Source organism: Danio aesculapii, chromosome 25, assembly GCF_903798145.1.
Source record: "Danio aesculapii chromosome 25, fDanAes4.1, whole genome shotgun sequence".
Lineage (NCBI taxonomy): Eukaryota > Metazoa > Chordata > Actinopteri > Cypriniformes > Danionidae > Danio > Danio aesculapii.
In genome coordinates this window covers 30,766,490-30,789,507 of record NC_079459.1, presented here as the reverse complement: position 1 = coordinate 30,789,507, position 23,018 = coordinate 30,766,490, and the positions used below count along the sequence as shown (strand labels likewise).

Genomic DNA, 23,018 nt, shown 5'->3' with positions numbered 1-23,018 from the left:
AACTTATGGAAGCCAGTTCCCGCCACTGAATAAAAAATAAAAATAGGTAATTGCGACTTTTTTCTCAGAAGTTCTTAAAACAAACTCAAAATTCTGATTTAGTTCTTACAATTGTGAAATGTAAAGTCGAAATTGTGAGTTATTAAGTGAGTTATACACAGAATTGTGAGATATAAACGCACAATTCTGAGAAATAGTCCAAATTCTGAGACCAAAAGTTACGATCATGAGTTATACCGTCAAAATTCTGAAAAATAAAGTCATATTGCATGATATAAAGACGAAATTCTGAATATATATCCTTAAATTCTGAGAAATAAAGTCACAATTGTGTGATACAAACTTGCATTTGCGAGGAAAAAGGTCAGAAATCTGAAATAAAAAGTCATAATTGCGAGTTACAAAGTAAAAATTGTGAGTTATAAACTACATAACTATTTTTAAAATGTAATATGGGTGGGTCAACTGTTTTTGGAGTGCGCCCTGATTGGCTAGTTGAGCTGAGCCGTTTTGACTGCAATCCATATGGTGCTACGTTTCAAAACAAAAGTCTGTCAAGTGTAAAGATAAATAACTACATAATTATTTTTTCTGCTACATACAATCAATATCTGTTACAGATGTAATGTGCTGAACACGGGTAATGTCTGCTAGTGTAACAAGCCTATGGAGAGTTTGACAGTGAGTTTTATTCCAAAGGAAGAGCCAAGAAAGTTTGAAGAAAGAGAAAAGGCCGCTGGTAGGAAAGAATGAGCGCAGATCATCAGAGCTTGTGAAGCACTGACAGACACCCTTGCGCTATCTGCTGGTGATTATGAAACACAACATGCTTAGACTGGATTGTAGCTCTAAAACTTATTTACTAAATAATAACAATAATAATAATAGCAAATAATAATAATAATAGTAATAATAATAATAATGATAATAATAATAATAATAATAATAATAATAATATATTGTTGTTGTTTTAATAATAATAATAATATTATTATTATTATTATTATTATTATTATTATTATTATTATTACTATTATTATTATTATTCTTTCATTATTTTATTCATTCATTTATTCATTTTTCTTCATTTATTATTATTTATTATTATTATTATTATTATTATTATTATTATTATTATTATTATTATTATTATTATTATTATTATTATTATTATTATTAAATAGGTTTTAGAACTACATTCCAAACAGAAAGCCCTGACAGGTGCAGCATGTGTATTATGATTATTATTATTGTTTTATGAAGTAGGTTTTCAAACTACATAAAAATACATTAAACTCATTAAAAAACCAAAGCATTTAAACAGTACAGTTCCTCCGGGTGCTCCGGTTTCCCCCACAGTCCAAAGGTGAATTGGGTAGGCTAAATTGTCATTAGTGTATGAGTGTGAGTGAGTATGCTGGATAAATTGGCAGTTCATTCCGCTGTGGTGACCCCAGATTAATAAAGGGACTAAGCCGAAAAGAAAATGACTAATGACTAATGAATAATGATAATAAATAAGGGACTAAGCGAAGGAAACTTAATAATAATAATAATAATAATAATAATAATAATAAGAGAAGGAAAATGAATGAATGAATGAATTAATTAATAATAATAATGATAATAAAAAAATAATAAATGGAACTAAACGAAGGAAATTGAATGAATGAATGAATGAATAAATAATAATAATAATAAATAAGGGACTAAACGAAGGGAAATGAATGAATGAATGAATGAGTGAATAATAATAATTATAATAATAATAATAATAATAAATAAATATTCGAGGGACTAAGCGAAGGAAAATGAATGAAGGAATGAATGAATGAATGAATGAGAGAATGAATAATAATAATAATAATAATAATAATAATAATAAATGAGGGACTAAGCGAAGGAAAATGAAGGAATAAATGAATGAATAAATAATAATAATAATAATAATAATAATAATAAGGGACTAAGAGAAGCAAATGAATGAATGTATAAATGAATAAATAATAATAATAATGATAATAAAAAATAATAAATGGAACTAAACGAAGGAAAATGATTGAATGAATAAATAAAAATAAACAATTAAATGAGGGACTAGGCGAAGGAAAATGAATGAATGAATAAATAATAATAATAATAATAATAATAATAATAATAATAAAAATGGACTGAGAAGGAAAATGAATGAATGAATGAATTAATGAATGTTTGAATGAATAAATAATAATAATAATAATAATAATAATAATAATAAAAATGGACTGAGAAGGAAAATGAATGAATGAATTAATTAATGAATGTTTGAATGAATAATAATAATAATAAAAATAATAATAAATGGAACTAAAAGAAGGAAAATTAATGAATGAATAACAATTATAAATAAATAAATAAATAAATGAAAGACTAAGCGAAGGAAAATTAATCAATAAATGAATGAATAAATAATAATAATAATAATAATAAAGGACTAAGAGAAGGAAATGAATGAATGTTTGAATGAATAAATAATAATAATAATGTTAATAAAAAAATAATAAATGGAACTAAACGAAGAAAAATGAATGAATAAATAAATAAAAATAAACAAATAAATGAGGGACTAGGCGAAGGAAAATGAATGAATGAATAAATAATAATAATAAATAAGGGACTAAAGTAACAAAGGAAACTGAATAAATTAATGAATGAATGAATAATAATAATAATAATAATAATAATAATAATAATAATAATAATAATAATAATAATAATAATAGAAAGTCAAATATTCACTGCAGAATAGCAATATCCTCTTCATATATAAATGCTATATTTATTATAATTATTTAGATATTTTTTAAATCAAAAATTCTAAATGCTGTTTTTTAACCTCGTTTATGATGTCTCTGCATAATTCCAGAAACAAAAACAAACCCAATCAAAGACATTTTTATTTACTTTTTATTTGAAGTTGTTGACATATTATTATTTTTTTCTATAGGAACAGAATGAAATGCATGTTCACAAATTTAAAAGAGCAAATCCTAAACCGAATATAGATGCTAAAAATAAATTATAACACTGGAAATGAACACTCTCACCCACAAAGGAAACCTTCAAAGAGCTGGAGCAAAGTGCATTTTGATTCTTATGACAGGTTTATGTGATTCCACAACATATTTACAAGCAAACCGACCCAAGGACAAAACAAAGAAGATAACTGCGGGTTTTGTACATGGTTTTTAGGTATAAGGTTGATATATTGGTATAAATACCCGGAGAACAAACACCATTGATGTCCTGAGTTTTCATGTGATCTCAATTCTGCCCTGCAGAAACACAAACACAAACATCCTGAGAGGTTTCAGATGAGATATCGAACCGCAGGATATATGCAGTTAATATTAATAAAGGGAAAAATCAGAACTACAGTGATATAAATTCAATATGCAGTACTGTGGGAATCGATCGTGTCTCTAAAACTAAACTCTGGAATGATAAGCAGGAGTTGGTCTATGATTATAAGAAACGTCTCTATTGTCAGAAAGAAAACAACAACTGATTAAAACATCCAATTATACAAGATTAAATGCAATCTAGAGCGAAAAAGTGGGCAGTCTTTCTGTAAACATTGGCTTAAAAAAATTACAAATGAAACCTCTATTTATTCCAAACCCGTATGACTTTCTATCCTCCAAGGAACACAAAAAGAGATATTTAGAAAAATGTTCAGGCTGCTCTTTAAATGCATATTTGAAAAGTACCATAAAAGTATATCAAGTTACAGTGACGACATTATGAAGGAAGAAAGTCATAGTGGTTTATAATGACATACAGTTGAAGTCAGAATTATTAGCCCCCCTGTTTATTTTTACCCCCAGTTTCTGTTTAACGGAGAGCAGATTTTTTTTAACCCATTTCTAAACAAAATAGTTTTAATAACTCATCTCTAATAACTGATTTAATTTATCCTTGCCATGATGGCAGTAAATAATATTTGACTAGATATTATTCAAGACACTTCTATACAGCTTAAAGTGACATTTAAAGGCTTAACTAGGTTAATTAGGTTAACTAGGCAGGTTAGGGTAATTAGGCAAGTTATTGTATAACGATGGTTTGTTCTGTAGACTAGCGGGAAAAAATAGCTTAAAAGGACTAATAATTTAGACCTTAAAATGGGTTTAAAAAATTAAAAACTGCTTTTATTCTAGCCGAAATAAAACAAATAAGACTTTCTCTAGAAGAAAAAATATTATCAGACATACTGTAAAAATTTCCTTGCTCTGTTAAACATAATTTGGGAATTATAAAAAAATAAAATAAATCAAAAGGGGGGCTAATAATTCTGACTCCACCTGTATTTAGTATTTTCAATTTTTTTCCGTCAGCTCAACCCACTTTCCTTCTGCAGAAATGCTTTATTCTTCTCAAAAGGCAGAGATTTCTGTAAACCCTAGACATAAACGTGAATGCTCAGACATGCTTTCATCCATCCATGCCACAACTTGACTTGATTTCGTTGAATTAAACCTTAAACAAAATGTTTTGAAGTGCGCTCACACAAGAGCTCTGGAAAAAATAGTCGCCGCAGCCTGAGGATTAATGACCTCATATCTTCTCTGCAGCCAATCGGAACGCGGCGTGAAAACAGCCCCCGCTGACTCATGTCCTGTCCGTGGCTGCAGTTCTGGAGGAAAAACTTTACAGTTCTTCAGTGCCTGTAATCAGTGCAGTGGATGAAAGCATTTGACGGACAAAACGAACACGACAGACGATGTAGAAAAGATAGATTACTAAAAAAATTACTAAAAGCTCCTGGTAAGGCTGCTTGGTTTACTTAAGCACACTTGTATGACGATTAGTAAACATGAATTCTCATTTACACGCAATTTCACTGCTCTTTTTGTGTCAAAAGTAAGAGGTTTGGCTGTGAAATTATACTTTTTAAACAGGCACGAGGTGCTAGTAATAAAAATCTGACAAAACTAAGGCAGAGTATGTTTAAAATTTCATTAAACTGTTCTCTATTCACAAAGCCTGATTTGTAATACTCTGCCTTACCACTAGAGGTCAGCAGAGAATTGTGGTTTCTGAACTCTGAAGCACAAAGAATAAGACTCCTAAAGAAACAACACTGATATCTTCTGACTTCCCCACATATGCAATGTTATTGGTTTCAACTTCAGTGTTGTTGCCGGCATTTTCCACCTTTTTTAAATCTACCTATGTTTTGAAACAGAGTAGAGCCACCAACGAGTGCCCCAAAACTACGTAGCTTACATCATACACATTAAAAATAATAATAATAAAATAAAAAATATATTTACTTTCAGTTTATGGCTTTTATGACTATTATGCTGTCAATTACTACAGAAAATAAGTTCCTAATTTGCATAAGGGAGTCTATGGGGTAATGCATTCCAGAGGGTTTCAAATCTGAAATGTGCTGCTCTGGTTGACAGAAAATGGTCTTGTGGCCTAGTTCGAAGGTAGTTCCTATAAATGTAGTTTCTATAACTACTAATTTGAATGCACCTATAGATAGGTTTGTTTGTTTTTGTGTCTAAGGAAGATGGGAATACAACTGGAAATGGCCAGTGGGAAAAAAATTTGTTCTCAGAAAGTGGCCAGGTGGGTAGTTCCTATAACTAGCCAGTTGAAAGCCCCTATATATAGGCCTGGTTGGTTGTTTCTAAAGTGAAGATTGGAATACAACTTGAAAATGGCCAATGGGAAAGAATTTGTTCTCAGGAAGTGGCCTGGAGGGTAGTTCCTATAACTGAGTTCCTATAACTACTCAGTTAAAAAGGCCCTACAGATATGCTTGGTTGGTTGTTTTTTAAGTGAAGATGGGAATTCAACTGAAAAATGGCCATGGGGGAAACCTTTTGTTCTCAGAAAGTGGCCTGGTTGGTAGGTCCTATTACTGAGTTCCTATAACTACCCAGTTGAAAGCCCCTATAGATATGCTTTGTTTTTTTTAAAGTAAAGATGGGAAAACAAATGGTAAATGGCAGTGGGAAAGTATTTGTTCTCAGGAAGTCGCCTGGTGGCCAGTTCCCATAACTGAGTTCCTATAACTACCCAGTGGAAAGCTCCTTTAGATATGCTTGGTTGGTTGTTTTGTAAAGTGAAGATGGAATTACAACTGGAAAATGACCAGTGGAAAAACTTTGTTCTCAGGAAGTGGCCTGGTGGGTAGTTCCTATAACTTAGTTCCTATATCTACCAAGCTGAACGCACCTATAGAAAGGCTTGGTTGGTTTCGTGTCCAGGGAATCCAACTGGAAAATGGCCAGTGGGGATAAATGTTTTCAGGGAGCCTGGTTGGTAGTTCCATTAACTGAGTTCCTATAACTACCCAGATGAAAGCCCCTATAGATATGCTTGGTTGGTTGTTTTTAAAGTGAAGATGGGAATACAACTGAAAAATGGCCAGTGGGAAAGTTGTTGTTCTCAGGATGTAGCCTGGTGGCTAGTTCCTATAACCACCCAGTTGAAAGCCCCTATAGATATGCTTGCTTGGTTGCTTTTAAAGTGAACATGTGAATCCAACTGGAAAATGGCTAGTGATTAAAATTTGTACCGAGGGAGCCTGGTTTTTAGCTCCTATAACTGAGCTCCTATAACTACCCAGTTGAAAGACCATATAGATATGCTTTGTTAGTTGTTTTTAAAGTGAATATGGGAATTCAACTGGAAAATGGCCAGTGGGAATGTTTTTGTTCTCAGGATCTGGCCTGGTGGCTAGTTCCTATAACTGAGCTCCTATAACTACCCAGTTGAAAGCCCCTATAGATATGCTTTGTTTTTTTTTTTAAAGTAAAGATGGGAAAACAAATGGTAAATGGCAGTGGGAAAGTTTTTGTTCTCAGGATCTGGCCTGGTGGCTAGTTCCTATAACTGAGTTCACATGACTACCTGGTGCTACAGCCCCTATAGATGGGTCTAGCTTACAGGTGTCAAACTCAGTTCCTGGAGGGCCACAGCTCTGCACAGTTTAGCTTTAATCCTAATTAAACACACCTGAACAAACTAATTGAGTCTTTCAGGCTTGTTTTAAATCTCCAGGTAAGTGTATTGGAGCAGGGTTGGAACTAAACTGTGCACGGCTGCAGCCCCCCAGGAGTTTGACACCCCTAGTCTAACTGATTGCTTTTTCAGTGTAGGTGGGAGTGCAACCAGGACAACACCCCCAGAAAAAAAAGTTCCTATAACTACCCAGTGCAAAGGTATTTTGATATCCCAGTGCAATGACTTACCCCATAGACTTAGTTCTGTTTGTTATTTTCTCAGGTAATCAATACTGTAAAACAAATGCTGTCTACAGAGCTTAACTTGCTTTGTACAGAAAATTTTCATTTAAACAACAGATGACAAAGGCACCAAATTGTCAGCACAATTGAAAATCACACAATGTATCACAAAAGAAAACAGGCTGCTGGAAAAAAAGGCACATATATTGATTGGTGTTTAAAAGCGACACAAAAACACAAAACATAAACTTACAAAATACTGAAAAACAAGATCTTAAACCATTTACTACCTAAACATACATACAAGGGATTGTTCAAACATATCATGTTATGTTTTTGTCCAAAATTACCTTAAAAGTTGCTTCCACCTCAGCTGAGAAATGACCATGTGACTATTAGAGCATCAGCATAAACAGAGAGATCTGGTTCTGCCATCTAATAAACCCTACACTCAAATTAGTGCTGATCTTCAATTCATAAGCATCAGTAATGGCAAAAACAGTATAACACTGACTGGAATGATTCAAGGCCTTGAAACTCATAAGTGTCCGGTCACCTCCCAATTTCAAACCCAGTACTGGTTCTTTTTCAGTGCTGGGTTTGTTGTCCGACAGTGCTGTATTAACTCAGGATCTGCTCCTTTGGAGTCCATGTTTGACATGGGGATGTTGTTTGCAGGATCAGTTTTCCTGAAAGTTTCCTGACTCATTTCACCATTCTTCGGCTTGGCTGCCACTGTCTGGACATTGTGTTTACCAGTTTTGTTGCGTCGGACCAGGTAATATGCCAACAGTCCAGCCAGGAGCACAAGTAGGAGGATGACAAGGATGGGAATAAGGATAGCCCACAGAGTATTCCTTCTAGATACCACAGGAGTTGCTGAAGTGCTTCCAGAAGCCCTGTCACCATCTCCCCTCCACCGGGGCTCAGGTTGACCTGCTTCATTCCTGTCAGAAACAGACACCGGTGGCACCTTGAGCAATGTGGCTCCATAAACTTTGGAAGGATCATAAGGAACCACATGAAAGGGCAAGACACATTCTGCAGGAGGTACGCCATGTGCCTTTAGAAGAAACCGTGCTTCATCTTGACTTTGACCTCCAACATTTTGGCCCCCAGTTGTGTTTAAGATCTCCAGAGCTACCAAGCCTTCATCCAGATCTCGCTGAGTGAAGGAGCTCACCGGTTGTCCATCATCTTGTCCACCCCTCTTGATGAACCGAGCTCCTTGCGGTTGTTGGATCATGCTGAAGGTCGGGGATGTTCTGGTTTTGTTGGCCAGAGGAGTAGCGTCCAACAACTTTCTGTCTACGAGCACAGTAGCACCTCTGGGTAGCAGGGGATTCTGTGCCACCTTTGCCAGTGGTTTTACAGTAATGTTGAGGACTGAGGATACATTTGCTGCCCTGCTTCGAGCTACAAAGGCCACACTGTCTCGTGGGGAGGTGGACTTCACAAATCGAACACTTACTCTTCCCTGCTTGATTTGCTTCTGTGTGAAAGCTGAGGTTGGCTGTCTGTCCACCATTACAGCAGCATATTTTGGCACGTTGGTTATTTTATAAAGTACCTCCTCTTCAACGGGACCTCCAGTAGAAGCGTTCAACATGTCCTCAGTGATTAGTGTCTCATCATCACCCTGTTTTACCTGGATCTCTGGAGCTTTCTTCAGTATTAGGGATTTGGCCAGGATTCCAATATGCAGCGTGTTAGGGTCTGTTTGGTGTTTCCCATCTGACACTGTAAACTCCATAAAACCATCAGACAGACTTCCGTCGCTGACAAAAGCCACCCGTCCAGAGTTAATGTCTTCCTGGCTGAACTTGTTGATTCGGTCTCCTGTGTCTGTGTAGATGAGATATCCATTAGCAGGACTCTTGGAGATGGTGAACTGGACTTCGTCTGGCGTGCTGTCTTGGTCGACTGTGTTGAGGTAGTTTTTTGAAATGATAGTCGTGGAGCCCTGCAGTGCTTCCAGAAGCAGGTCCAAGCTTGCGAGTTCTGGCGGGTTTGAGTCTCGCCGTCTGAGGGAGATCAGGAAGATTTCCTCCAGAACCACGGCACCAGGCTGGACTTGCGGTGTGTGACCACTGGGGTTCAGATGGACACGGAAAGAGAAGCTATCTGAAGATGCTCCGGAGTCATCGTGATGGTACTCAAGATCCCCGCGTGCCACATCTTCCTGAATGAATCGAGGAGCATCACGTGGCAGATCAGACCCTCCAAGTGAGAGTCGTCCATGAACTGGAAACCGACGGACTTCGTAGACAATGTCTTGTCCTGCCCGCTTTTGCTCAGGCAAGCTAGCAAGCAGATTTGAGGCGTCCAAAACAGAGCTGTCAATCACTTTAGACTGACCCTGCACCACAGATACACCTGTAATACACCAAAGAAAATAATTAAACTACTTTTAAGTGTCAAGGCTGTGGCCTAGAGAATACCATACAACACTAAAACGCCACTACCATATACAGTTTAACTAGTGATCAAACTCATTTACTTGTTTTTTTATCAATTCTGAAGACCTTAATTAGCTTGCTCACTTGATCACTGATTAGAGCTGAACTCTGCAGAACAGGGTCTGCTATAACGAAAGTCTAACACACTGATTCATGATGCTAATGCATGTTTTAATGCTGCCTGATTTGCATACTAATTGTATTCCCACCACATTAGCCCTTGATCATCAGTTTTCTGTTCACTTTTGTACCAAATGACAAATACCTTTGTTCTTCCAGAGCTGGGATGACACATTTCGATTGGCTGCGTAGTATGAGACAGTGACCGGCAGGCTGTGGCGCAGCTCTATTGCTGGAGGTGATTTGAGGACCAGCTCAACAGAATCTTTCAGAACCCAGAAGGGCTTGGATGGCATCTGATGCTCATAATACACAGCACCGGCATCCAACTGAACACACAAGAGGAAGCACAACCTTTAACACTATCCATAAAACAGATCAGAGGCTGAAGCATATCGTGCAGCTACTAATTACAGCAATTGTGGAATGTAGTGATAAGGCTGACTTATAACTCTGTGTCAAGTGATCGGCATGACCCACAGGGCCTGCCTTGCGCTAGTCGTGGATTTATACTTCTGCGTGCTGTTTGTGTTGTGCTGCAATAACACTCCAAAACGCTAGCTGGCAGTAGGTTTTTATGTTCCTCTGTGTCGAGTTACTTCATGGGTGTTTTGTTTTTTTCCGAATGCTACAAGTAGGTCAAACTCGCTCAGAGGCAGGAATCTGCGGACGTGCAACAACTTTAATCGTAAGGTAAACACAAAACAAAAGTTTCCATCTGGAGCTCCTTCACGCGACTCAACACTTGTAAACAATCGCTCCATCGGGCTCGTGGCTCTCAGCACCGCCCACGCTTGTCACCACTACCAAGCCGACCAATCACAGAGCTTGTGCTATGCGTCGTTGCGACGTGTATTTACGTTTTTTGAGAAGTGCATGTCAGTGTCAGCCACGTCGAGGACTATGGGACCTCACGCAGGCTGCGCCGTAGCATACGTGTGCGCGTGATGCAGAAGTATAAATCAGCCTTTAAGTTTCCAAACTCTAAATAGATTAGAGTCATTTAAATCCAGAAAATAAAACCTATTGTTAATGTGAACATAGTGCTGCCCTCTGGTGTTCACTAATAAAATCTACACATCAAGTAATGCCCTCTTGTGGCAAAAGATGGAATTGCAATTGAAGAGGCTTTGATGCCACATTATAGGGATAGTTCAACCAAAAAATCTGTAACCACTGACTTCCATAGTATTTGTTTTTCCTACTATGGAAGTCAATTGTTACAAGCTTGCAGATTTCTTCAAATTATCTTCTTTAATGTTCATTAGAAGAAAGAAACTCATAAAGGCTTGAAACCCCCTGAGGGTGTCTAAAGAATACTCATTATTGGGTAAACAATCTCTTTAAGACAATTTACTACAATACTGCAGTTATTTAGCATAAGGAAATTATAATTAACTTTTCTAGAATTGCACCTGTATGTGTTTCTGTTTTCCCCTGCTAGTACATGTTGACATATTTACAAATGTACAACATTTACCTCAGTCTGTGTGAATCTGGTGATCTCCTCAAACTGTCCACGCTGGTTAGGTTTGATCATACGTCCCAAACGAGGAGGTTTCACTAGTGAGTATGTGATTTCATCACCGTCTTCACTTGTTATAGCCCGCAAAATATCTCCACTGATCACCTGCCTGGTGCCTGGGAAACATTATCAAACAAATAGTATTACTTCAAATATATTTACACTGACATCATTTATATAAAAGTTTGATCCAGATGTGATAATGCAAATGTTGAGGAAAATAAAATATAAGTTTCTCCCCATTTGAAGTTGAATACAATAGTTTCACTCTGGGCCGATAAAAATCTTTCCATCGGCCCAGAGAGAGATAGAGATGGGGATTTGGATTTAAGCCTGGGATGTGCGGAACCCACCTGGGAAAACCATGAGTTCACCCTTCGTTTCCATGGTGATGGTGAGCTGTCGTGCTTTGACAGTGAAGCGGTAGAGAGGTGAAGTGTGTTCTCCATCAGTCACGGTGAAGCTGAAGCCACCAGATTCTGAGCCTGAGATCAGACACAAACACACCATAAATATAGATCATCTCCATATGCACCATTCACACTCAGTTGCTTTATTAAAGTAGCACTGTTACCCTGATGAAGGCAGATCTCTGGCGAAACGCGTAGGTTTCTTTTAAGATCAAGCCATGTGAATAAAAGCTTTTTAAAATTTCCGAGTGTCTTGGACTAATTTCTGTTGATGTTTTGATGAATCCCTCACCCAAAGAGCACCGACCAAATATTTGAGTTACCACTGAGCGCTTTTTGTTTGTTTTTCTGGACTTATAAAGCACCATTTTATAGGTGTAAAGTTTTAAAAATGATTTGGAGACTGTCAAAACGAATAGAAACCATCACAAAATCTATAATGGTTTTGTAACCATTTTAAAATATATAGTGGTTTGAACTGTATTAATACTATGGTCTCTATTGGTAAATTTTTGTCTTCTATTGGTGGCATGTGAAAACCAATAAATCCTAATATAATCTGTCCTAAAAAACACTGTAAACTATTCAAATGCACTTTAGATAATAATGGTGCAAGTGTGGTATTTGTAGTGAAAGCCTTTAGAATCTTCTGTGCTATTAATATGTCTTTTTAGCATGTTACTATGCAGTCGCTAAAATGTATAGGTTTTAACATGTTATGCAGTTAAACCTATTTTAAGTGGGCTCTGTCATGTTCCTAAGGTATTTCCACAATATTATAGAAAATACTATAGTGTTTTTTAAGCATACTATAGTAAAGTACTTGATTTAATCTGGTAATTATATAGTTGCAATAGTAACAACTATAGCAATATAAAATATATTACCCAATAGTTTTCCACAACTATAGGTTATATTATATGACAATACACCACAGTTTACTGTAGTAAAAACTGAAGAATACAACAGTATCACAGTTCATAAGTTCATTATAGATACTACAGTATGCTGTTGTATTCATTAACGAAGACTTGTAAATACTATAATATACAGTAGTATAATGAACTACAGTATAGTATGAACTACTGTGGTATTTTCCACCATGCTATTGTAAAAGATTGCTAAGATGTTCTGAGATGTTATTAGCCTGCTTCTGTATAGATGCTAAGTTGTTTTGATGACCTTGTAGGGTTTTCTAAAGACTTTTTTGCATGCTGTATATAATTGCTAAGGTATAGTTGCAAAGTTGTTTTGAGGGACTTGTAAGGTATACTAAACAGTTATTTGCATGAGGCTGCTGTATATGATTACTAAGGTGTTCTGAAGGGTTATTAGCATGCTATTGTACAGTTGCTACGCTGTTTTGAGAAGCTTGTAAGGTATACTGAAGAGGTTTTTTTTGCATGAAGCTGCTGTATATGATTTCTAAGGTGTTCTGAAATGTTATTAGCATGCTGCTGTATAGATGCTAAGATGTTTTCAGGAGCTTGGAAGTTATTCTAAAGACCTTTTGGCACTAGGTTGCTGTATATGATTGCTAAGGTATTAGCATTATTAGTATGCTGCTAAGTTGTTTTGAGGAGCTTGTAAGCTATTCTGAACGGTTTTTTGCTTGAGGCTGCTGTGTATGATTGCTAAGGTGTTATTAGCATGCTACTTTACAGTAGGTATGTTGTTTTGAGTGGCTTGTAAGGTTTTCTGAAACTTTTTTTTGCACTAGGTTGCTGTATATGATTGCTAAGGTATTAGCATTATTAGTATGCTGCTAAGTTGTTTTGAGGAGCTTGTAAGCTATTCTGAACGGTTTTTTGCTTGAGGCTGCTGTGTATGATTGCTAAGGTGTTATTAGCATGCTACTTTACAGTAGGTATGTTGTTTTGAGTGGCTTGTAAGGTTTTCTGAAACTTTTTTTTGCACTAGGTTGCTGTATATGATTGCTAAGTTGTTAGCAGCAGTTGTTAGCATGCTGCTGTACAGATGCTAAGTTGTTTTGAGGAGCTTGTAAGGTATTCTGTAGAGTTTTTTGCACGAGGCTGCTGTATATGATTGCTAAAGTGTTCTGAGTTGTTATTAACATCTACAGTTGTTAAGTAGTTTTGAGCGGCTTGTAAGGTATCCTAGAGAGTTTTTTTGCATGAAGCTGCTGTATATGATTGCTATGAGGTGTTAGCATTATTAGCATGCTGCTAAATAGATGCTAAGTTGTTCTGATGAAGTTGTGAGGTATTTTTGCTAAGTTTTTTTTTGCTTGACCCTGCTGAAAAAAACAGCATATGCTGGTAAGGTATGTTTTGATGCTGGTATGCTGGTCTTACTGGTCTCAATGCTGGTTTTGCTGGTTTCAATGCTGGTCCTGCTAGTCTCAATGCTGGTCTTGCTTGTCTCAATGCTGGTTTTGCTGGTCTCAGTGCTGCTCCTGACCAGCATTGAGACCAGCAAGACCAACATTGAGACCAGCAAAACCAGCATTGAAACCAGCAAAACCAGCATTGGGACCAGCAAGACCAGCATACCAGCATCAAAACATACCTTCCCAGCATATGCTGTTTTTTTCAGCAGGGGAGGTTACTGAATATGACTGCTAAGGTTTTGACAATTGTTATTAACATGCTACTGTACAGTTGCTAAGTTGTTTTAAGCTTGTAAGGTATTCTAAAGCCTTTATTTGCACTAGATTGCTGTATATGATTGTTAAGATGGTAACACCTTAGCAATACAGTAGCCTCATGCAAAAAACCCATCTTCAAAATACCTTACAAGCCCCTCAAAACAACTTAGCATCTATACAGCAGCATGCTATTAACAACTGCTAACACCTTAGCAATCATATTCAGCAGCTTCATGCTACAAAACTTTTTAGAATACCCAACATGCACCTTAAAACAACTTATCAAGTATACAGTGACATGCTAATAACAACTGCTGACACCTTAGCAATCATATACATCAACCTTGTGCAGAAAAAGGCTTATAAGCTCCTCAAAACAACTTTGCAACTATACAGCGGCATGCTAGCCACTCTGAACACCTTAGCAATCACATACAGCAGCCTCATGCAAAAATGTTTTCAGAATACCTTACAAACTCCTCAAAACAATTTAGCATCTATACAGCAGCATGCTAACACCTTAGCAATCAAACAGCAACCCCATGCAAAAAAAAGCAACAACTCTTCACGTTTTTAGAAAACTTTACAAGCCCCTCAAAACAACTTTGCAACTATACAGCAGCATGCTAATAACAAATATTAGTAGTTGTTTTTGGCATTATGTCATGTATTTGCAATAGCAATTTGACTCGGCTTGTTTCTATTTGCAAAAGCTGTTTGAAAGAGTTTATGTCAAGCTACCACTTTATACTATTCCTTTCTAAGAAAGATTTCAAAACATTTCTGCGTGGTTTCTGAGGCATTCTGAGTCAGATTTACTCTTTTATGCAGTGCTCCAGGCCTTGAATGTAGCTGTTAACGCAATGCTATGTGTGCCTGTTAACTGGTGTTTTTACTTAGAATATTTGTTTCCTATCTGATATTTTATTTATTTATTAAAATGACTCAATTCTGAGAAATCGATGTCAACCCACCCTGATGAATGAATAAAACCTCTCCATTATTAATCTGAGCCTGCGTGAAACTGTCCACGCTGTCATCCGGAGACACTTTAAAGGCTACGATCCCATTGCTGCGCATCTCGATGGAGTAAAACAGCTGGTCCGGTGTCGTGTCCACATCGTCGCTGCTCAGCATATTGGCGGTGATTTCAGACGTCTCACCAGCTAGCAGCTGAAAGCAGAAAGAGCACAAACTGGGGCTTCATGATATGGAAAAAAATGACATTGCAATATTTTACCATATATAAATTAGTTGTAATTACTGATTGTCCTGGGGAATATGAAGCTTGAGTTTTGGGTTGTGTCAGGCATGCAGATTGTTGTGTAAAAAAAATGTATAGTATTACTTTAAGGCAGGGGTGTCCAAACTTGGTCCTGGAGTGCCGGTGTCCTGGAGAGTTTAGCTCCAACCCTTATCAAACACACCTGAACCAGCTAATCAAGCTCTTACTGGATATACTAGAAACTTCCTGGCAGGTTCCTGCTAAAAAATCCAGCTTCAACCAGCCTAGGCTGGTTGGCTGGTTTTATCTGGTTGACCAGCCTGGTTTTAGAGGGGTTTTGGCCATTTCCAGGCTGGTTTCCATCCATTTCCAGCCTGGTCTTAGCTGGTCAGGCTGGAAAATTACCAGCTAAATCCATCTAAAACCAGCGTGACAAGCCTGGTTTAAGCTGGACATAGCTGGTTTTGGCTGGGCTCCCAGCCTGGCTAGGCTGGTCAAGCTGGTTTAAGCTGGTCATCTCCCAGCCTGACTAGCTAAGACCAGACCAAATAGCTGGAAACCAGCCTGGAAATGGTCAAAACCCCTCTAAAACCAGGCTGGTCTACCAGCTAAAACCAGCAAACCAGCCTAGGCTGGTTTAAGATGGATTTTTCAGCAGGGGTGTGTTGAAGCAAGTTGAAGCTAAAATCTGCAGGATACCGGCCCTCCAGGACTGAGTTTGTAAACCCTTGCTCTTATTGTAGGTAAGGACAGGGATTATAATTGTAATTTTACTTATATTTATATTATTATATTTACTTATATTTTACCTATAGTCTATTGTTTGTGTACAGCACTGTGGTCAACCTTTGTTGTATTAATATGTGCTTTATAAATTAAGTGAACACTGCGATATCGATACGCTGAAACGACATATTATGCCGGGGCCCAGCGCAAAACAGACAAAGAGAGATAAACAAACCAATAAACAAGACGGAACAAGCAAACGGTTGTTTTCGGAGGTGTCTGGAGCTGTCGGGATTTGCGAAAGAGGCAGTTATGTCTCCTCTGATAGCGCTCTAATGGATGTGTAATGGACAAGTTGCTCAAAGACATTCTTAAAAACGATCAAATTCAGCCGGGAGAGTGCAGGCCTGCCACACATCAGCACACATTTATCTGCTCCTGAACGCTTTCACAGCCTCCATCTACCGCCCTCCTGAGAGACCGAGCAAGAAGAAGGAAAAAAAAAAATCTGGAAATTGAGTACACGCCGTAGTGCCCTGGAACAGAGAGGTCCACAAACTCATTATCAATCCGTAATCTAGTTTCCACATAATGTGACCTTCGAAATTTAAGTGCACGTAAAAAAAACATCTCCTTTTCCTGCTGCAAGTGCTATTTAATGGAGGGTAATGCAATGTCATTACTAGGGTAAATATTAGTCATAGAGGAGCTATAGCTCTTGATTGCTGATTTATTGATGTCCACTAGATGTCAGGATTAGATCAGAAGTTGGATGAAACAAATAACTCCCAAATTGGCCTGGAAATTGCGGTTTTATTCATACTCAATATTTACACAATTTCTATTTATCTTATATTTATGTAATTTATATTATTATTGATCATAATGTGACGTTTGAAATGTAAGTGCATGTAAAAAACCCATCTACTTTTCTAGCTGCAAGTGCTATTTAATGGAAGGTAATGCAATGTCATTACTCAGGTAAATATTAGTCATAGAAGAGAATGTGTGTGCTGCCCCCTGATGACAAGTTATACATATTGCTGTTTTATTGACGTCCTCTAGATGTCAGGATTAGATTAGAAGTTGGATGAAACAAATAACTCTCAAATTGGCCTAGCAATTGCTGGTTTTTCATACTCAATATTAATATTATTTATTTTTAGCTTATATTTATGTTATTTATATTAATATTGATCATAATGTGACCTTTGACATTTTAGTGCATGTAAAACCCATCTACTTTTCTTGCTGCAAGTGCTATTTATTGGAAGGTAATGCAATGTCATTACTCAGGTAAACATTAGTCATAGAAAAGCATGAATGTCTGTGCTGCCCCCTGTTGGCAGGTTATATATACTGCTGTTTTATTGACGTCCTCTAGATGTCAGGATTAGATCAGAAGTTGGATGAAACAAAAAACTCCCATATTGGCCTGGAAATTGCTGTTTTTTCACATTCAATATAAATATTTATCTTATATTTAGCTTATATTTATCTTATTTTTATATATATTGATCATAATGTGATCTTCGAAATTTAAGTGCATGTAAAAACCATCTGCTTTACTTGCTGCAAGCGCTATTTAATGGGGGGTAATGCAATGTCATTACTAGGGTAAATATTAGTCATAGAGGAGCATGACTGTCTGTGCTGCCCCCTGTTGACCGATTATATTGACTGCTGTTTTATTGACATCTATTAGATGTCTGGAGGAGATCAGAAGTTGGATGAAACGAATAACTCCCAAACTGGCCTGGAAATTGCTGTTTTATTTTCATCCTCAATATTTATATATATTTTATGTTTATCTTATATTTATCTTATTTATATTAATATTGATCATAATGTGACCTTCAAAATTTAAGTGCATGTAAAAACCATCTAATGGAGGGTAATGAAACATTATTACTATGGGAAATATTCATTCATTCATTCATTCATTTTCTTTTCGGCTTAGTCCCTTTATTAATCCGGGGTCGCCACAGCGGAATGAACTGCCAACTTATCCAGCACGTTTTTAAGCAGCGGATGCCCTTCCAGCCGCAACCCATCTCTGGGAAACAACCATACACACTAATTCACACTCATACACTATGGACAATTTAGCCTACCCAATTCACCTGTGGGGGAAACCGAAGCACCCGGAGGAAACCCACGCAAATCCAGGGAGAACATGCAAACTCCACACAGAAACACCAACTGACCCAGCTGAGGCTTGAACCAGCGATCTTCTTGCTGTGAGGCGACAGCACTACCTACTGCGCCACTGCATCACCTACTAGGGTAAATATAAGTCATTTAAGGGAGCATGACTCTCTGTGCTGCCCCCTGTTGACCGATTATATTTACTGCTGTTTTGTTGACGTTCACTTGATGTCTGGATTAGATCAGAACTTGGATGAAACAAATAACTCTCAAATTGGCCTGAAAATTGCTGGTTTTTAATACTCAATATTAATATTATTTATATTTAGCTTATACTTATGTTATTTATATTAATGTTGATTATAATGTGACCTTTGAAATTTATATTTACTGCTGTTTTATTGACGTCCTCTAGAGGTCAGGATTAGATCACTTGGATGAAACAAATACCTCCCAAATTGGGCTGGAAATTGTCGTTTCGTCATATTCAATATTTAAACTATTTATATTGATCTTATTTACATTTATATTGACCATAATGTGATGTTTGAAATTTAAGTGCTTGTAAAAAACATCGTGTCTTGCTGCAAGTGCTATTTAATGGGGAGCAATGCAATGTCATTACTAGGGTAAATATTAGTCATGGAGCATGTCTCCCTGTTGACTGGTTATATTGCCTGCTATTTTATTGACGTCCACTAGATGTCAGCGTTTGATCAGACTTTGGAATTTCGGAAACAAACAACTCCCAAATTGGCCTGGAAATTGCTGTTTCTTCATACTCAATATTTAATAGATGTAACATGGATCAGAAGCTGCATGGCAAATCAAATCCCAGCATGCTCTGCCGAGGCCTGCTTTGATGGGAAACCGCAATCTCTGTCTGATTTTACTGGGGCGTCTCTACAGGGTCTCTATTTGAGCTCAGGGGGGGCAGAATTGAGATATTATTGTGTGAAATTGTAAGGATGTGTATTTGAAAAGTTTCATATTTCATGCCAAAAACAAAAATGGCATTTTAGGGTTTTTGGCACTTGGTTTTTATGCGCATGATAATTATTGTCACGATATGCAAATGCAAAAAGGAGATAATTATCATTGCTGTAATGTGGAAATAATGATTGTTTTCAAAGTAATGTACTTTTAAACTTTAATGCCATTAAAGAATATATATATATTTATTACGTTAGTGATAGGATTTTGTTTTGCAAATAAATAGGAATGAGAATTCACACCATTATCAAATAATTGTTAAATAACGTTAATAATTAAATCATTTTATTTTTAGTAAATTTTTATATTAATTTTATTAATTATAAATTAATTTAAATATAAATACATAAATAGGTAAATTATTAAAATAGTTTTAAAAATTATTTAAAATTTTTAATACGTTATGTAAATCTAAATATTTAAATAAATATTTTACAATTTAAAAAAAAATGCAAACAAGTCTTTTGCAAACGAGAACTTCTGAATATTATTCTATTAAAGAAAATACTTTTATTTTTTTACATTAGTGGTGGCAGTTTTTGCAAATAAATCAATTAAATTAATTAAAATAATTTTTAAACAGTTTTTAAAATAATTATTTTTAAACAATAATTTACATAAATCTAAATATTTAAATTAAATATGAATTTTAAATAAAAAAATAAAACAATAATTTTTGAATGTAATATCATTAAAGAATATATATATATATATATATATATATATATATATATATATATATATATATATATATATATATATATATATATATATATATATATATATATATATATATATATATAGTTGAAGTCAGAATTTTTAGCTCCCCTTTTATTTTTATTATTTTTTAAATATTTCCCACACTGATGTTTAACAGAACAAGGAAATTTTCACAGTATGTCTGATAATATTCTTTCTTCTAGAATAAGTCTTATTTGTTTTCTTTATTTGTTTGTAATATTTTTTATATTAGTGATGGCATTTTTTTGCAAATATATCAGTTTTAATAATTATATTAATATTTTTAAAACACTTTTTAAAATAATTTAATTTTGTAAAATAATTTATATGAATTTAAATATTTAAAGAAATATTTTTCAACTTTGAAATAAAAAATGCAAACAAGGTTTTTCAGGGGATAAGAACTTTGTGTAATAAAAAATATAGTTATATATATATCCTGCAAGTAAAATATTCAATAAAAATGTAAAATAGAAATAAATACTGCAAATAACATGCATTTAAATAGTAATAATACAGTTATTACTTACCCGAATTACATATTTTAAACTATATATCCAAGTATAATTTTTCATAAATTGTATTAATTATACTTTTAAACAATTAAAAAAATATATTAATGAATTATTTTAAAATAATTTATTTAAATATGAATGTAAAAAAATAGGACATTTGCAAATGAGAATTTTCAGGGATGTGTACTTTGTCTAATAAAAAAATAAATATATCCTGCAAGTAAAATATTCAATAAAAAATGTAATATAAAAATACATCAAATCACATGCATTAAAATCTAACTTGAATAGTTTACATTACATTTATTACTTACCCGAACAACATATTTTAAACTATATATCCAAGTATAATTTTATATAAATCATATTAATAATAATTATACTTCTTAAACCGTTTTCAAAATAATTAACATTTTTAAAATTTGAATGAATATTTAAATGAATAAAATATCTTGCAAGTAAAATATTTAATAAAAGATATAAAACAGAAAAAAAACTTCAAATAAAACACATTTTAAAGTATATATGTCCAAATATATACTGTATATACGTATATCTTTTCTGTTTTTCTTTTATATGTATCTCACAATAATACATAATTGCTAATGACATGCTTTATTATGTAATAAAATGTATAATTGTGCAACTATTATGATGCAGTCATATCTTCTGATCACGTTATACTTGTGTGCGTTAGACAGTACTACAGTAAAGTATGTGTTTTTGGAAAGAGCGAGTCTGCATTCAGATCTTCTCTGTTATTATCATCAGCAGCCATCGAAAAATGAGCTGTCCTGGATTAAAGCATGTCCGATACAGAGACAGACTGAACTACAGCAAGCGCATGAGGAAAAAAGCATGTGGAAAAACACACACGTATCATTATTTCACATTTTGCGGGAGTGAAGCGGCATCTCTGATTGGTGGCTTTTCCCTCTCCAGGCCAGTAGCTGAATACTTGCCACCGTCATGGTTTTCCAAAAATATGAGTTTCCACGGCGACCAGAAACCACAGACAACATGGAGTGAAGCGCTGAATGACAGTCTGTGTTCCAGCAGAGGAGAAACTCACTCCCAGTGTTTCCAGCTCCGTCAGTGTTTGGTTCTAGAAGCTTCATTAAGGAGAAACACTGCAGACAAAAACACTGTTTCTCATGTACCTGTCAACCGGGACATGTTGAGGATTTTCGTCTCTTTTTTGGGGGTCTAATGTTAAGAACACATGCAAAATAGATTTTTAAGTGTTACTTTTGTAGCAGTTTACCAATTTGACAAATTTATAGTGAAAATTATTTATTTTTATTATTTTTTATTATTTTCTTATTTTTTATTATTTTCTTTAATTTATATATATTTTTTCAATACATTTTTTTTATTTTTTATTCTATTTAAAATCAGTTTACATTTTTTTTTATAAAATTCAGATTTTTATTTATTTTTTCTCAGTGGATTTGGTGCATTTCTCACAACACTGTTTACATTTGCACAACAGTTAATGCATTTCTCAAAACAATTAGTCATTTGTGCACATCATGGTAGCAGTTTCTCATTCCTTCCAACTAATTCCAAAAGCTTTTGGACATGCATCAATCGCTTTCCTACAACTCTCTGCTGTTTATAACATTATCATTTGCTTATGTCATGTCAGTCAAAATTAGCTAAACTTGTGAATGCTGAATAGTCATTCCATATAAAACTAAGAGTCCTCATTTCATTACTTGAGTCATTACATACAGAAATGCTGAACTAGTTGTCAAAATCTGTCAAGCAAATCTTATAAAAATCTTTTTTTTTCTCCTGAAAATGTCTTCTAAATTGAACAATTTCATGAATGATTTACAGACCTACTGTATGTATGTTGTAGGTTCAGTTCCAATATGTTCTGCAATATTGTTTACAGTTGTGCACAGCTCTACCCAAAGACAGTTTATGTTGTTGTAAATAAGAGTGTATTCATGCTGTGAATACATTAGAATTGTAAAGAGCAAATGCAGTAAAAATGTGCAACATACATATTCAGTGTCTTGTACTCAGATACCTCACTAAACTCAGTGATGTCTAACTTTACTGTAGTTTTGAAATGGCTGTGCAAACAGTATATAGTGCTGTCTTGAGCATTTTCAGGACGTGTCACCATAATCTGACTTTTTTGCATTGGAAAAAATTTACAGAGTAATCTGTCATAATGAAAACATGACAAAGCCATTTGACTATTTTGTTCATAAACAATGGTGTCAGGACTTTTCATCTTGATGACACTGACACTTTCATTGACATCAATACTTGCTTTTGAGGAATGAGCTC

At 35.1% G+C, this 23,018-nt stretch overlaps 1 protein-coding gene across 1 annotated transcript in view; it reads right to left on the bottom strand.

Annotated features, from left to right (window-relative positions):
* Window positions 1-2,928: 2,928 nt before the first annotated feature.
* cspg4 (chondroitin sulfate proteoglycan 4) overlaps window positions 2,929-23,018 on the bottom strand; it is a 117,834-nt gene continuing 97,744 nt past the window's right edge. Inside the window, exons 6-10 of the mRNA XM_056451875.1 lie at window positions 15,341-15,539; window positions 11,702-11,833; window positions 11,304-11,464; window positions 9,969-10,152; window positions 2,929-9,620 (exon numbers count right to left, since the gene is read on the bottom strand). Coding sequence (XP_056307850.1) covers window positions 7,810-9,620; window positions 9,969-10,152; window positions 11,304-11,464; window positions 11,702-11,833; window positions 15,341-15,539 — 2,487 coding nt within the window. The 3' untranslated portion in view covers window positions 2,929-7,809. The remainder of the gene's footprint in view (window positions 9,621-9,968; window positions 10,153-11,303; window positions 11,465-11,701; window positions 11,834-15,340; window positions 15,540-23,018) is intronic.